This window comes from Anolis sagrei, chromosome 4, assembly GCF_037176765.1.
Source record: "Anolis sagrei isolate rAnoSag1 chromosome 4, rAnoSag1.mat, whole genome shotgun sequence".
Lineage (NCBI taxonomy): Eukaryota > Metazoa > Chordata > Lepidosauria > Squamata > Dactyloidae > Anolis > Anolis sagrei.
Window position 1 is genome coordinate 248,068,038 of NC_090024.1, and position 17,382 is coordinate 248,085,419.

A 17,382-nucleotide genomic window follows, 5' to 3' on the forward strand; every position below is an offset into this window, starting at 1 on the left:
GGGGGTGAGGGGTTCTGGCCATTGCTGGCTTTTTGAAGCACCTGGCTGCGTCCCCATTCCCACCAAGGTGAGTTACGCCTCTTCAAATGACCGATTGCTTCTGACAGCAAGCTTCCCTGCACCTGGGATGTTAGGCATTTGAGAAAAAAGGTTCTAGCTTAGCCCTTTCCCCAGAATGTTGTTTCCATGCAGTCAGCCATCAGCCACCTGTAGCAAGACTTACACACTTAAGGTATCATTCCGTACGTGCACCAACCCTCTCCTTTCTGAGTGATTGGAGGTCCCAAGCCAGCACTGGCACAGCCCCTTCCCCAATTGTCACCTCCCATCTAAAGGCTTTTGCCCGGTCCTTCTTCCAGGGAGCCCTTGCCCTATGGAGAGAAGGATGGCCGCCGCGACCGCTCTCCCATCCGGGGCAGCCCACGGAGGGATGGGCGAGATGGCCGCGATTCCCGGGACGGGCGGGACCTTCGTATGCGAGACGCACGCGGGTCCAGAGACCCCCGTGATTCCAGGGAGTTCCGAGACCCCAGGGACATGAGGGACCCCCGGGAACCAGTCTATGACCGCTACAAGGACAACCGCGAACCCTACAGGTACGTGGCAGGGGCAGAGCCTTCTGGGGGCCTGTGCAGGTGTGTGGGAGAAGTGCCAGGTGCAGACACAGGCCTGTCACTCTACTTTGCAGGAGGGAGGAAGGCTATGACCGCTATCCACGCCCCGAGGATGGCAGCTACCGGCGGAAGGAGGATCCCTACTACAGCCGTTACCGCGAACATGAGAGGGCCCCCTTGAGCACCGAAGGTCGGTCATCTGGGAGCAGTGCAGGTGGCTGGGGGCATTTGGGGAGGGGGCAGCATGTCTCCCTGACCTTGGCTCCTCTTCTCCCCAGAGCGCATGAAGCGTGAAGAGCGGCGGAGGGAGGAGCTCTACCGCCAGTTCTTTGAGGACATCAAGAGGCGCATTGATGCGGAGCGGCCGGTGGACTGCTCAGTGATCGTGGTCAACAAACAAACCAAGTAAGAGCTTGATTGGATTGTTGTAGGTTTTTTGGGCTATATGACCATGTTCTAGAGGCATTTTCTCCTGACGTTTCGCCTGCATCGATGGCAAGCATCCTCAGAGGTAGTGAGGTCTGTTGGAAGTAGGAAAAAGGGTTTATATATCTGTGGAATGACCAGGGTGGGACAAAGGACTCTTGTTTGTTGGAGCTTGATGTTTTGTTGCCAATGGGATGGGGGCTAATTTCCCTCCTTCCACTTGGTCTGGATGGTGCTTTCCCAGGCAAAGTGAGGCTGGGTGCTGAAGACAGGAGTGAACGGACTAGGGCTAAGGGGATAGCGGAGAATTAGCAGCCAAAGCAGAGGGTTCAGACAAAGAGTAGTTCAAAAGGCAAATGCCCAACAACAAGAAGGTGCAGGAGGGAAACCTGGAGGTTTTGGGGCCATTTGAGAATAGACGGATACAACAATGCGCCCCAACAGGAGGGAGGAGCATCAGTGGCGGAATGACAGATTGGGAGCCTTGGAGTAATCATAGAATCATAGAATCAAAGAGTTGGAAGAGACCTCATAGGCCACCATCCAGTCCAACCCCATTCTGCCAAGAAGCAGGAATATTGCATTCAAATCCCCCCTGACAGATGGCCATCCAGCCTCTGTTTAAAAGCTTCCAAAGAAGGAGCCTCCACCACACTCCGGGGCAGAGAGTTCCACTGCTGAACGGCTCACAGTCAGGAAGTTCTTCCTCATGTTCAGGTGGAATCTCCTCTTGTAGTTTGAAGCCATTGTTCCATTGCGTCCTAGTCTCCAGGGAAGCAGAAAACAAGCTTGCTCCCTCCTCCTCCCTGTGGCTTCCTCTCACATATTTATACATGGCTATCATATCTCCTCTCAGCCTTCTCTTCTTCAGGCTAAACATGCCCAGCTCCTCAAGCCGCTCCTCATAGGGCTTGTTGATGAATCCTCTTGCTTCCATTCTCTGCTTGTTAGTCACGTACTAATTTTCATTGCTTGCTCTAGGAAAATCATCTCAGCTGCCCCCCCCCCAAGTTAACACTTTGAATTAACACACAATTATTGTTGGGCGAGTGGGCTTACTAACAAAAGACTCTCCTCATAAATGCACAGCAAAGTAACTTATCAGCTAGACCCAACACCAGTCGCCCAAAGTGACAACAAGAACAAAAACACACGGACCGATATTCTCTTTTAATTAGGAGGCTTTTCTTTATAGCAAAATAATATGGTTGGACTATTTACAAGAACAAGGTTTCTATAACACAAACAGAGTTCTGTATACTTCCTTCTTTGCTTCCATGCTGGGCTTATTTCTTCTTCTTTAATTAATATTTTAGGGCGGGGGGTGATGTGATGGGGATACATAAACAAGAGAAACAGCTTTGCTCTCACAGCCTCTTCTTACACTGAAGTTACACAGGAGCATCACATAGTGACTTCACACACAAGGCCTTCAAACTGGGCTTCTCTCACGGAAGCTTCACACAGACTAAGGCCTACCTCACACTGTGAGGCCTTCTCTAACAGACTTAGGCATACCTCACACTGAGGCCTTCTCACAGACTGAGACTTTTCTCCCACTGAGGCAAACTACTGAGCTACAGGCACACTCGCTTGTATAGAACTGCACCTTTTGCTTAGTCATTGCATCCATTTAACTCTTTCAGTGCTTGACTCACGTTTTTGTAATCAAAAATATCTAGTTAATTTGGAATATTTCTGACAATTATTAGACCCTGCAGTTTTGGAAAGCGGACCTACTTCCTCAGTGCTGTCCTTGGCCCGCTGTTTCATTTCCGCCAGCGAAAGCCCTGGCCAAGAGGTGACGCTGGGTGCAGCCCTGGCCCCAAGCAGCAGCAGCCTGTCCTTTGCCAAGAGGGCTTTGGGGACTCTCACCTCCTCACCAGTTGTGGATCGATGTTTCTTCCTTCCTATTGTGCAGGGACTATGCGGAGTCTGTGGGGCGGAAGATCCGCGACCTGGGCATGTTGGTGGATCTCATCTTCCTCAACTCGGAGATGTCTCTGCAGCAAGCCCTCGACGACATCAGCCAGGGCGGGTCAGCCTTTGCCATCGTCATCACCCCCCAGCACCAGGTCCACCACTCCTGCACCGTCAACATCATGTTTGGCACCCCGCAAGGTACGAGGGGCAGGAACAGGGGGCTGGTCAGGGGGCCTCCCGCAAATGGCCGGTCTGGGGGAAGGGACTGGATCTCCCTTGTGTGTGTGTTTTAGGGGAAGGCAGGCATGCAGCCGTGCCCCTCCTTTAATTCCTGCTGCTGCCCTTTGTGGATATTCCTGACCTAGACCTGTGAGTGTAGTTCCGGAGGAGACCATGTGTTTGCCACTCCTCGCTTCTTAGGCCTCTTCTTAGGGCGACTAAAATGATCAAGGGTCTGGAGAACAAGCCCTATGAGGAGCGGCTTAGGGAACTGGGCATGTTTAGCCTGAAGAAGAGAAGGCTGAGAGGAGATATGATGAGGGCCATGTATAAATATGTGAGAGGAAGCCACAGGGAGGAGGGGGAGCAGATCAAGGGTCTGGAGAACAAGCCCTATGAGGAGCGGCTTAGGGAACTGGGCATGTTTAGCCTGAAGAAGAGAAGGCTGAGAGGAGATATGATAGCCATGTATAAATATGTGAGAGGAAGCCACAGGGAGGAGGAGGGAGCAAGCTTCCTTTCTGCTTCCTCGGAGACTAGGACGCAAGGGAACAATGGCTTCAAACTACAAGAGAGGAGATTCCACCTGAACATGAGGAAGAACTTCCTGACTGTGAGAGCCGTTCAGCAGTGGAACTCTCTGCCCCGGAGGGAGTGTGGTGGAGGCTCCTTCTTTGGAAGCTTTGAAACAGAGGCTGGATGGCCATCTGTCAGGGGTGATTTGAATGCAATATTCCTGCTTCTTGGCAGAATGGGGTTGGACTGGATGGCCCATGAGGTCTCTTCCAACTCTTTGATTCTATGATTCTATCATTCTATGATTCCGCCTTCTTTTTAAATGGCGGCCTTTTCGCTCAGTGACTCTGGGGCTCTGGGAAGACGGCCTACTGTTGGGTCACTTTCTTGCTTCTCAGAAACCTTCAGACCAGTCTCCGCCTTTGAGGCAGAAAGTTGTTTATTTTAGTCGCTGGAACTTTATTGTTGGAGGATTCAAACAGATTGTTCCCAGAGGTTGTGCCTTGAGTAGGGATCTCCTTCCTTACTCAGCTTTTGAAGGAAGCAATGTGTAACTTCAGTGATTTCTCTTATTGTGTAGAGGTCTTAGAAAACAGTGCATCCTGCATCTTGGCAGAATGGGGTTGGCCTGGATGGCCCATGAGGCCTCTTTCCACTCTAGGATTCTGTGAATGCAATTCTGAAGACCATTCAAAATACGTGAATGTAGTTCATTCACTCTTCTAATACTGTGGATTATTTATCTGAATTGCAAAAGTGTAATAAGGAACAATATGTTCCTATGATTGAGAAGACTGATCCAGTACGACTGTGCAGAGGTAAATGGATTTGTTATGATTATGTGCCTTCAAGCCATTTCTGACCTACATGAACCCTAAAGTGAACCTAACACAGGGTTTTCTTGGCAAGACGTTTGTTGAACAAAGATCAGCTAGTAAATCTGGGGTAGTACATTCTCCAGCAGAAATATCTGGAATATCTCTAAGTCAGTGTTTCTCAACCTGGGGGTGGGGCCCCTGGGGGGGGGGGGACCACGAGGTGGTGTCAAAGGGGTTGCCAAAGACCATCAAAAAACACAGTATTTTCTGTTAGCCATGGGGATTCTGTGTGGGAAGTTTGGCTCAATTCTATCATTGTTGGGGTTCTTTGATTGTAGGTGAACTATAAATCCCAGCAACTACATCTCCCAAATGTCAAGGTTTATTTTCCCCAAACTTCACCAGTGTTCACATTTGGGCATATTGAGTGTTCGTGCCAAGTTTGGTCCAGATCTATCATTGTTTGAGTCCACAGTGCTCTCTGGATGGAGGTGAACTGTAACTCCAAAACTCAAGGTCAATGACCACCAAACCCTTCTAGTATTTTCTGTTGGTCATGGGAGTTCTGTGTGCCAAGACTGATTCAATTTTATCATTGGTAGAGTTCAGAATACTGTTTTGTATTAAGGGGTTGTAGCATTAGGAAGGTTGAGAACCACTGCTCTAAACAATATGGAGAACCAAATAGCTCCAAAAGTGTGGTCCTCAAAGGCCTTATCTTCCATGAAGGAGTCAACTGACTCCAACCTAATCCCTTCCATTTTCAGTTTCTAATACCCCTGGTGTTCTCCAGCCCTCTTCTTCCTCTTGAGATCGCCCTCTGCGATGAACAATGAAACAAAACTTCATTCATTATGCAAAAAGAATAATACATTCTGTTAACCAGCAAAATTTGCCTCCTAAGCTTTGTTAGAGAAATGTGGAACTGAGTTAGCACACAACTAATCAAATTTACCAGTTGTTTCCAAGATCCAGCTACACACATCCAACTTACAAACAACTCATAGTTAAGAATAGAGGTGAGACAACAGGAAGTGAGAGAAATTCAGAAGGGAAATTCCTCCCTGAAAGAGGTACTGTGATGGGGAAAAGGGGTCCCCTAAGAGATGTCCCTGAGCGTTTACCCCCCTCCCTCTAATCCTTGTTTCCACAAGGGAAATGTTCCAAAATCCAATTCTCACAGGGACAGAAAGAGAGGGGAAATCTTTCAAACGGGCACAGACAACAAAACACACCATGGGAGTGTTAACCTTTCCCTATGCTCCTTCTTTGGAGGCCTTTAAACAGAAGCTGCATGGCCATCTGTCAGGGGTGCTTTGAACGCGATTGTCCTGCTTCTTGGCAGAATGGGGTTGGACTGGATGATGGCCCAGGAGGTCTCTTCCAACTCTAGGGTTCTAGATTCTTATGCACAGAAACAAGAGTAAACTGACAACAGAGAATTAAGCATTGAGATGAAAATAATAATTAAAAAAAAACAATTCAGTAGTAAACATAGTAAACTAAAACATGAGTAACACATTACAACATATACCCTAAAAGCAGTTGTAATACAATTACATTAAAATGGCTAACACCAGTGTTCATTTAAGATATATCGTAGCAGCCATAAAATACAATTGGGTTAGCAAGCGTACCAATGGGCTAAAATGGTTCTCCTTCTCAAGGTTTCCCCACAGTTTTGTGAACATTTCCCAGTAGTCTTCCCATCCTCCAGTTCTAGAAATGAGAGTGACATGAGTGTGGTGCAAATTTGGAGAAGGCAACCCTGTTCCTTCTCAGAGAGGCGCTGTGAAGGAGCGGAAGAAGCTCCTCCTAAAGCTACATCATTTGTTTCCAAGATACGTTTTTGTGGTTGTTGACTCCTGCACCACCTTCTCAATTGTAAACTTTTGTGCCTGGCTAGCTAGGCGTGATTTTTGCCTCCGCACACAATTGATTAGTTTAAGCAGTTGCATCAAGGGAGATTACTCTGAAAAAAGAGGAAGAGTTTAGAGGGGAAAGCATCTGATTGGACTCCTTCCTTGGGTGAGGGAGGAAAAGAGAAGTGTGGAAGACGGAGTGCGATCGCTGATTGCTTGCTTTGCTGATTGCTTGCTATCAAATTGCACCTGAAAAAAGAGTAAATACATTGGGGGGAAACCAGGGATGGCCACAGAGCGGCATGCCTCTGCTGTGAATAATGAGAAGACATTGAAAAGGATATTGTATTCATTGCGACCAGCAAGAGTGATTGGTGTGTTCCGCACAAATACCTCCAAAGCACCCACAGGCAGTGAAGCGGTCACAATCAGGCTCCTCCGCGGTCGTGTTTTCAAAGGTGAATTAAAGTAACCGAGATTGAAAGGGAGGAGGTGGAGTTGCTTCCTCGCGTGTTTACGTCACATGCTGGCAAAGGACTGAGAGGTCCTGAGGGAATTGGCAAAGGCTCAACCGCATGCAACTGCAAAAGGTCTCACTAGAGCAGTGGTTCTCAACCTTCCTGATGCCGTGACCCCTTAATACAGTTCCTCATGTTGTGATGACCCCCCAACCATAACATTGTTTTCATTGCTAATTCATAACACTCATTTTACTACTGTTATAAATCTTAACGTAAATATCCGATATGCAGATGTATTTTAATTCACTAGTCCAATATGGGCACAAATACCCAATACGCCCAAATGTGAATGCTACTGGGGTTGGGGGAGGATTGATTTGACAAGCTGGAATGTGTCCAGAGGAGGGCGACTAAAATGATCAAGGGTCTGGAGAACAAGCCCTATGAGGAGCGGCTTAAGGAGCTGGGCATGTTTAGCCTGAAGAAGAGAAGGATGAGAGCCATGTATAAGTATGTGAGAGGAAGCCCCAGGGAGGAGGAGGGAGCAAGCTTGTTTTCTGCTTCCCTGGAGACTAGGACGCAATGGAGCAATGGCTTCAAACTACAAGAGATGAGATTCCATCTGAACATTAGGAAGAACTTCCTGGCTGTGAGAGCCGTTCAGCAGTGGAACTCTCTGCCCCGGAGTGTGGTGGAGGCTCCTTCTTTGGAAGCTTTTAAGCAGAGGCTGGATGGCCATTTGTCAGGGGTGCTTTGAATGCAATATTCCTGCTTCTTGGCAGAATGGGGTTGGACTGGATGGCCCATGAGGTCTCTTCCAACTCTTTGATTCTTTGATTCTATGATTTTGTAATTTGGGAGTTGTAGTTGCTGGGATTTATAGTTCACCTAGAATCAAAGAGCATTCTGAACTCCACCAACGATGGATTTGAACCCAACTTGGCACACAAAACTCCCAGCACCAATGGAAAACACTGGAAGGGTTTGATGGGCATTGACCTTGAGTTTGGGAGTTGTAGTTCACCTATATCCAGAGAGCACGGTGGACTCACGCAATGGTGGATCTGGACCCAACTTGGCACGAATACTCAATATGCCCAAATGTGAACACTGGTAGAGTCTGGGGAAAATAGACCTTGACATTTGGGAGTTGTAGTTGCTGGGATTTATAGTTCACTACAATCAAAGAACATTCTGAACTCCACCAATGATAGAATTGGCTCAAACTTCCCACATGGAATCCCCATGACCAACAGAAAATACTGTGTTCTGATGATCCCCCTGACACCCCCTCACGACCCCCACAGGGGTCCCGACCCCCAGGTTGAGAAACACTGCACTAAAGGGTCCGTGGGAAGAGATATCAATGGCATGTTTAATTTGCATGTGACTCCACCCTGGGAGGACAGGGTCGGGAATTGTAACACATTTAATGCATTTATTTAATCACATGCATTTAATTCATAGACAAAAAAAATTAATACATTGAAATTTCTCAACAATTGCACAACACAATTCAGATCATAGACTCCTATAGTTGGAAGTGACCCCCTGGGCCATCCAGTCCAACCCCATTCTGCCAGGAAGCAGGAATATTGCATTCAAAGCACCCCTGACAGATGGCCATCCAGCCTCTGTTGAAAAGCTCCCAAAGAAGGAGCCTCCACCACACTCCGGAGTTCCACTGCTGAACGGCTCTCACAGTCAGGAAGTTCTTCCTCATGTTCAGATGGAATCTCCTCTCTTGTAGTTTGAAGCCATTGTTCCATTGCGTCCTAGTCTGCAAGGAAGCAGAAAGGAAGCTTTCTCCCTCCTCCCTATGACTTCCCCTCACATATTTATACATGGCTATCATGTCTCCTCTCAGCCTTCTCTTCTTCAGCCTAAACATGCCCAGCTCCTTAAGCCACTCCTCATAGGGCTTGTTCTCCAGACCCTTGATCATTTTAGTCGCCCTCCTCTGGACACATTCCAGCTTAGAGTCAATATCTCTCTTGAATTGTGGTGCCCAGAATTGGACACAATATTCCAGGTAATGTGGTCTAACCAAGGCAGAATAGAGCATGGGGAGCATGACTTCCCTAGATCTAGACACTCGACTCCTCTTGATGCAGGCCGAAATCCCATTGGCTTTTTTTGCCACCACATCACATTCCTGGCTCATGTTCAACTTGTTGTCCACGAGGACTCCAAGATCTTTTTCACACGTACTGCTCTCGAGCCAGGTCTCATTGTCCCCCATTCTGTCTCTTTGCATTTCGTTTTTTCTGCCAAAGTGGAGTATCTTGCATTTGTCCCTGTTGAACTTCATTGTTTTAGTTTTGGCCCATCGTCTCTCTAATCTGTCAAGATCGTATTGAATCCTGTTCCTGTCCTCTGGAGTCTTGGCTTTCACTCCCAATTTGGTCCTGTCTGCAAACTTGGTAATAATAATAATAATAATAATAATAATAATAATAATAATAATCCTTTATTTATACCGTGCTAACATCTCCCGAAGGACTCGGTGCGGCATGATAGGTGAAATTGATAGGTTTTTGGAGATAGGTGCGGTGTGCAGACAATCTTAAATCTGTCGAAGGCTTTCATGGCTGGACTCACTAGGTTCTTGTGGGTTTTTTCGGGCTATAGAGCCATGTTCTAGAGGCATTTCTCCTGACGTTTCGCCTGCATCTATGGCAAGCACACCTCTGAGGATGCTTGCCATAGATGCAGGCGAAACGTCAGGAGAGAATGCCTCTAGACCATGGCTCTATAGCCCGAAAAACCCCACAAGAACCTAATCTTAAATCTCTCGTAAAGTGCATTTGGGACATGATGCTTGGAGTTTCCTATTCTGGGAAGGCACACTGGAACAACCACATCTTCAAGCTCTTCAAGCTCCTGCCTTCTCATAATAGAGTGGAGCAGACTCTGACTTACGGGGAAGCAAAGCTAGAGAAGAAAACGAAATAGGAAAGTCGAGAAATAAGAAGGAAACGCCAGGTGGGAAATGCATTTCGGAATCTGAACATTTGGACAAAGATAACAGGTTCACATGTATTGATTGATTGGGAGATGTCTCGGAGGGAAATAGGAGGAGGAATTTTTCGTGGCAGAGAGCACACTGCAGAGACTGAGATGGAAAAATACACGATTTCAAGCAGATTGGAAGTGAAGGTAATTTTAAATTTGTTCCACAGAGTGTTGCAGACAGAGGTTTTGGAAGACAGGAGGAGGCGCGGTGAAGTCGAGGGAAAGGCAGTGAAGGAAGTAGTAATTAAGAGGCTTTGATATTCATTTACCTGACAGGGGCAAAGAGTTAATTGATTTGGAATAGTTAATTGATATTGAATGCCAAGAGACTCCTAGAGTCTAGTCAGAAGCTGTGCGTGCTTCGGAAGGAAGGCAGGGAACATTGTAAGGTCCCGTTGGATGCCTATCTCGCATGTGTCTCCGTCTTGACACTCACTGGTTACTTACCTTAGCCTGCAGGTGTCATTTATTATACCATGGGTTTTGGTAGGTTTTTCCGGGTTATTTGGCCATGTTCTGGAGGCAATTTCTTCTGACGTTTCGCCTGCATCTATGGCAAGCATCCTCAGAGGTAGTGAGGTCTGTTGGAAGTAGGAAAAAGGGGTTTATATATCTGTGGAATGGCCAGGGTGGGGCAAAGGACTATTGTCTGCTGGAGCTAGGTGTGAATGTTTCAACTGACCACCTTAATTAGGGTTTTACAACAGCAAAACAACAGAGAGTAAACAATTTTTTTTAACCACCTCCCAACAAAAGATTCCCCCAGGCACTGCCAAGCCATCAAATGCTAATTAAGGTGGCCACTTTGGTTGCCGCAAGAAGGTCCTCCATTGTGCATCATGTGGCAGGGCTCAGGTTGCATTGCAGCAAGTGGTCAGTGGTTTGCTCTTCTCCACACTCGCATGTCGAGGATTCCACTTTGTGGCCCCATTTCTGAAGGTTGGCTCTGCATCTCGTGGTGCCCGAGCGCAGTCTGTTCAGCGCCTTCCAAGTTGCCCAGTCTTCTGTGTGCCCAGGGGGGAATCTCTCATTTGGTATCAGCCATTGATTGAGGTTCTGGGTTTGAGCCTGCCACTTTTGGACTCTCGCTTGCTGAGGTGTTCTAGTCAGTGTCTCTGTAGATCTTAGAAAACTATGTCTAGATTTAAGTCGTTGACATGCTGGCTGATACCCAAACATGGGATGGGCTGGAGATGTCTCTGCCTTTGTCCTTTCACTATTGGCTGCTACTTCCCGGCAGATGTCAGGTGGTACAATACCGGCTAGGCAGTGTCATTTCTCCAGTGGTGTAGGGCGCAGACACCCTGGGATAATGCGGCATGTCTCATTAAGAGCCACATCTACTGCTTTAGTGTGGTGAAATGTGTTCCACACTGGGCATACTCACTCAGCAGCAGAGTAGCACAGCGTAAGGGCAGATGTCTTCACTGTGTCTGGTTGTGATCCCCAGGTTGTGCCAGTCAGCTTTCGTATGATGTTGTTTCTAGCACCCACTTTTTGTTTGATGTTCAGGCAGTGCTTCTTGTAGGTCAGGGCACGGTCCAGAGGGAGTCCTTGTGGAGATAGTGGCGGGGTATACATAAAGTTATTATTATTACTATTATTATTATTATTATTATCCTGGTTGACCCTTTCTCTCCCGCCGCAGAGCACCGCAACATGCCTCAGGCGGACGCCATGGTGCTGGTGGCGAAGAACTACGAGCGCTACAAGGTGGAGGTGCGGGAGAAGGAGCGCGAGGAGATCGCCCGGCAGGCCGCCAAGATGGCCGACGAGACCATCCTCCAGGAGCGGGAGCGGCCCCCTCCGTCCTCCGAGGAGGGGCCCCGCGGGGGGCACCCCCCCAGCATCCAAGCCCTGCTCAACCTGCTGGCCGACAACCGCTACCTGACGGCCGAGGAGACCGACAAGATCATCAACTACCTGCGGGAGCGCAAGGAGCGGCAGCTGCGGGCCAGCGGAGACGCCCTCCCAGGCAAGTCCTCAGCCCCAAGGGTGGGATCTGGGGGGGGGGGGTGTGGAATCGCCACCCAAGGGGCCATCTAGTCCAACCCCCTTCTGCCACGCTCTCCTCTCCTGACAAATGGCCAGATCTATCCTCTCTTTGCAAAACTCAAGAGCCTACCGTTGAACACCTTTGATGGCTAGGAAGTTGTTCCCAATGTTTAGGTTGAATCTCTTCTCTTGCTGTCTTGGCCCTTGCGGCAGGAGCAGAAAACAAACCTGGGTCCCTTTCAGGCAAGGGCAAACTTGGGCCTTCCAGGTGTTTGGGACTCCAACTCCCACAATTCCTAACAGCCTACCGGCTGTTAGGAATTGTGGGAGTTGAAGTCCCAAACACCCGGAAGGCTCAAGTTTGCCCATGCCTGGTCTAGAGGCATCATAATGTCATAGAATCTTACAGTTCGAAGGGACCTCTAAAGGCCATCCAGTCCAACCCCCTTCTGCTTTCATGCAGAAAAGCACCATCAGAACCCCTTGACAGATGGCCATCCAGCCTCTGTTTTTCTGTTATTATTATTCCTGGTCTAGATGCATCATAGTGTCATAGAATCTTACAGTTGGAAGGGACCTCTAAAGGCTATCCAGTCCAACCCCCTTCTGCTTTCATGCAAAAAAGCACCATCAGAGCCCCCTGACAGATGGCCATCCAGCCTCTGTTTTTCTATTATTATTATTATTATTATTATTATTGTTATTACTATGACTTCTATTGCTCTTGTTATTGTAGAATTATAGATACATCAAGTTGAGAGAAATCCCAAGGGTCATTTAGTCCAACCCCCTGCCATGGAGGAAAAGCACCTTTAAAGCATCCTCAACAGATGGCCATCCAAAGCACCTGGAGGGTCAAAATTTGCCCGTTCCTGGTCTAGATGCATCATAGTGTCATAGAATCTTACAGTTGGAAGTGACCTCTAAAGGCCATCCAATCCAACCCCCTTCTACTTTCATGCAGAAAAGCACCATCAGAACCCCTTGACAGATGGCCAACCAGCCTCTGTTTTTCTTTTATTATTATTATTATTATTATTATTATTATTATTGTTATTACTATGACTTCTATTGCTCTTGTTATTGTAGAATTATAGATACATCAAGTTGAGAGAAATCCCAAGGGTCATTTAGTCCAACCCCCTGCCATGGAGGAAAAGCACCTTTAAAGCATCCTCAACAGATGGCCATCCAAAGCACCTGGAGGGTCAAAATTTGCCCGTTCCTGGTCTAGATGCATCATAGTGTCATAGAATCTTACAGTTGGAAGTGACCTCTAAAGGCCATCCAATCCAACCCCCTTCTACTTTCATGCAGAAAAGCACCATCAGAACCCCTTGACAGATGGCCAACCAGCCTCTGTTTTTCTTTTATTATTATTATTATTATTATTATTATTATTATTATTGTTATTACTATGACTTCTATTGCTCTTGTTATTGTAGAATTATAGATACATCAAGTTGAGAGAAATCCCAAGGGTCATTTAGTCCAACCCCCTGCCATGGAGGAAAAGCACCTTTAAAGCATCCTCAACAGATGGCCATCCAAAGCACCTGGAGGGTCAAAATTTGCCCGTTCCTGGTCTAGATGCATCATAGTGTCATAGAATCTTACAGTTGGAAGTGACCTCTAAAGGCCATCCAATCCAACCCCCTTCTGCTTTCATGCAGAAAAAGCCCCATCAGAACCCCTTGACAAGTGGCCATCCAGCCTCTGTTTTTCTATTATTCTTCTTCTTATTATTATTATTATTACTAGTATTGCTCTCTTATTATTATAGAATTATAGATACATCGAGTTGAGAGAGATCCCAAGGGTCATTTAGTCCAACCCCCTGCCATGGAGGAAAAGCACCTTTAAAGCATCCTCAACAGATGGCCATCCAAAGCACCTGGAGGGTCAAAATTTGCCCATGCCTGGTCTAGATGCATCATAGTGTCATAGAATCTTACAGTTGGAAGTGACCTCTAAAGGCCATTCAGTTGAATCCCCTTCTCCTTTCATGCAGAAAAGCACCATCAGACACCCCCCCCCCCCCCGACAGTTGGCCATCCAGCCTCTGCATTATTATTATTAGTAGTAGTACGACAACTTCTATTATTATTATAGAATTGTGTATACATAGAGTTGAGATTGACCCTGAGGGTCATTCAGTCCAACCCCCTGCCATGGAGGAAAAGCACTTTCAAAGCACCCCTGACAGATGGCCAATTCTGGGAGTTGAAGTCCAAAGCACCTGGAGGGCCAAAGTTTGCCCATGCCTGGTCTAGATGGACCATAGTGTCATAGGATCTTACAGTTGGAAGTTGCCTCTAAAGGCCATTCAGTTGAACCCCCTTCTGCTTTCATGCAGAAAAGCACCATCAGAGCCCCCCAACAGATGGCCATCCAGCCTCTGCGTTATTATTATTATTATTATTATTATTATTATTATTATGACTACTACTACTATTACTATTATAGAATTATATATCCATAGAGTTGAGAGAGACCCTGGGAATCATTCAGTCCAATCTCCTGCCGTGGAGGAAAAGCACCTTCAAAGCTCCCCCGACAGATGGGCATCCAGCCTCTGCATTATTATTATTATTATTATTAGTACGATGGCTTCTATTATTATTATAGAATTGTGTACACATAGAGTTGAGAGAGACCCTGAGGGTCATTCAGTCCAACCCCCTGCCATGGAGGAAAAGCACCTTCCAAGCACCCCCGAGAGATGGCCAAAGTTGGAGGGCCAAAGTTTGCCCATGCGACAGATGGCCATGGAATTGTGTGAGATGAAGTCCAAAACACCTGGAGGGCCAAAGTTTGCCCATGCCAGGTCTAGATGCATCATAGTGTCATAGAATCTTACAGTTGGAAGTTGCCTCTAAAGGCCATTCAGTTGAATCCCCTTCTGCTTTCATGCAGAAAAGCACCATCAGAGCCCCCCGGACAGATGGCCATCCAGCCTCTGCATTATTATTAGTAGTATGACTACTAGTACTTTTATTATTATAGAATTGTGTATACATAGAGTTGAGAGAGTCCCTGAGGGTCATTCAGTCCAACCTCCTGCCATGGAGGAAAAGCACCTTCAAAGCACCCCGACAGATGGCCATCAGGCCTCTGCATTATTATTATTATTATTATTATTATTAGTAGTAGTAGTAGTAGTACAACGACTTCTATTATTATTATAGAATTGTATATACATAGAGTTGAGAGAGATCCCAAGGGTCATTCAGTCCAACCCCCTGCCATGGAGGAAAAGCACCTTCAAAGCACACCCGACAGATGGCCAGTCGAACCCCCTTTTGTTTTCATGCAGAAAAGCACCGACAGATGGCCATCCAGCCTCTGCATTATTATTATTATTATTATTATTATTATTATTATTAGTACGATGACTTCTTTTATTATTATAGAATTGTGTATACATAGAGTTGAGAGAGACCCTGAGGGTCATTCAGTCCAACCTCCTGCCATGGAGGAAAAGCACCTTCAAAGCACCCTTGACAGAGGGCCATGGAATTGTGGGAGTTGAAGTCCAAAATAATAATAATAATAACAATAACAAATAAACCTTTATTTATACCCCGCTATCATCTCCTACAGGACTCGGTGCGGCTTACAAGAGGCCGAGCCCAAATACAACAACAATAAAACACAACGACAACAATACAACAGTAAATAACTCATAAACAAAGCAAAACAATAACAATAATATCACGGCGCATTTAAAAACCTGTGGCAGGGCCAAATGCAATGATTAAAAAATTTAAAATGCTGGGCATGTCAAAGTGAAATAGGATGGATATTTTAGGGAAAAGTGGGCGTGCAGACAATCCTAAATCTCTCGTAAAAAACACCTGGAGGGCCAAAGTTTGTGCATGCCTGAATGAGAATCACACAACCCCAAGGTGGTAGCTGTGGAGCCTTTGCTTCTTGGGATTTTCCTAGCAGAATTCACTTGAGCCCATTCCCCCAAAGCCCTGGCCGTACCATCTCTGCTCCTCTGGACTCTGTTCTCGCGTGGTGTGGGCTTGATCCTGACCCCTCTCTCTCTCTGTCTCTCTGCGCAGCTTCTCATCCCCGCCCAGCTCTGGGCGCCCCCTCGGCCTCCTCCCTGGCGGCACTGCCCAGTGCTCCGTCCCACCCGAGCGGTCAGCCCTTGCCTCCCTCCGGCTCCAGCGCCCTGGCGCCCAACCCCCAGCAGGAGCTCCAGGCCAAGATCCTCAGCCTCTTCAACAGCGGGGCGGCGGTCACCACCAACAGCGGCTCCAGCCTGGGGCCCCCCCAGAGCGCCGGCTTTGCTCCCCAGGGGCCCCCCTCCCAGAACCACTCTGCGGCCGCGCTGGGCGGCTCCGGCGTGGGGATGCCCTCCTCGCAGCAGCGCTCGGTGGCCCCGGGGCCCCCGCAGTTCCAAGGCCACCAGGGCCCCGCCCGCGGCCCCGGCCCCCGCGGCCCGGCCCCGCAGCAGCCCCCCCAGCCCATGTACCAGCAGAACCGGGGCCCGCCCCCCGGGAACGCGGCCTCCACCCGCCCCGCCCCCACCTCCTCCGGGATCAACTTCGACAACCCCAGCGTGCAGAAGGCCCTCGACACCCTCATCCAGAGCGGCCCCGCCCTCTCGCACCTGGTTGGCCAGACGGTCAGCCAGGCCCGGGCCATGGCCCCCAGCCAGCCCGCTATGGGCGCCTACCCCAGGCATTACTAGTGCCCGGCCCTTTCCTCCTCTCCTGCCAGTCACAAGGGTTGCGCCCGCCTTCCCCTGCCTCCCATTGCCCAGCCCATTTTGGGGGGCCGTGTGTACCCCCCCCTCCCCCTCCATCCCTTCAGTGTCTGGGCGCAAGGGGCTCCGAGGGCTTCGTGCAAATCAGGATATGATCTCCTGCCCCAGTTACTCCCTGGAAGGGCTGGTGCTGACCACACACACAAAGCCGGCGTTTTGGGGTGCCCGGCACGGCTTCCTTGCGTCCCTTGGAGGAGAGGCCGTTCCTCATGAGTTTTGTTGTTTAGCCTTGTTTTCCTGGGACTGTGGCTGTTCCGTTCCCGAACGGTTTCTGGGTTTTTGTTTCTGTTTGTTTTGGTCATGTAGATAAAAAACCTCTGTCCAGTTATGAAGAGGACCTCACCTTTTTAAATAAAAACAAAAGAACGTGTATATATATATATATACAGACGCTCCAGAGGGGCACGTGGTTCTGAATTTGTTTGTTTGTTTCTTTACGACATTGATATGCCGCCCTTCTCACCCCGAAGGGGACTCAGAGCGGCTTACAAGGTATATATATACATACAATATATTATATTATTAGCATAGTACAATATCAGTTTTAAACATTGCTATATTGTACTATGCCAGTTATATTGTAATATTATTAGTAATATTACCTGTATTATAAATATGTAATTATAGAATCATAGAATCAAAGAGTTGGAAGAGACCTCCTGGGCCATCCAGTCCAACCCCATTCTGCCAAGAAGCAGGAATATTGCATTCAAATCACCCCTGACAAATGGCCACCCAGCCTCTGCTTAAAAG

At 47.9% G+C, this 17,382-nt stretch overlaps 1 protein-coding gene across 2 annotated transcripts in view; it reads left to right on the top strand.

Annotated features, from left to right (window-relative positions):
- NCOA5 (nuclear receptor coactivator 5) overlaps positions 1 to 17,013 on the top strand; it is a 28,547-nt gene extending 11,534 nt beyond the window's left edge. For both annotated transcript variants that reach the window (XM_060771789.2, XM_067468329.1), the window contains 6 exons: positions 360 to 596; positions 689 to 804; positions 893 to 1,019; positions 2,962 to 3,161; positions 11,503 to 11,829; positions 15,920 to 17,013. In XM_060771789.2, coding sequence (XP_060627772.2) covers positions 360 to 596; positions 689 to 804; positions 893 to 1,019; positions 2,962 to 3,161; positions 11,503 to 11,829; positions 15,920 to 16,554 — 1,642 coding nt within the window. In that variant the 3' untranslated portion in view covers positions 16,555 to 17,013. The remainder of the gene's footprint in view (positions 1 to 359; positions 597 to 688; positions 805 to 892; positions 1,020 to 2,961; positions 3,162 to 11,502; positions 11,830 to 15,919) is intronic.
- Positions 17,014 to 17,382: the final 369 nt, after the last annotated feature.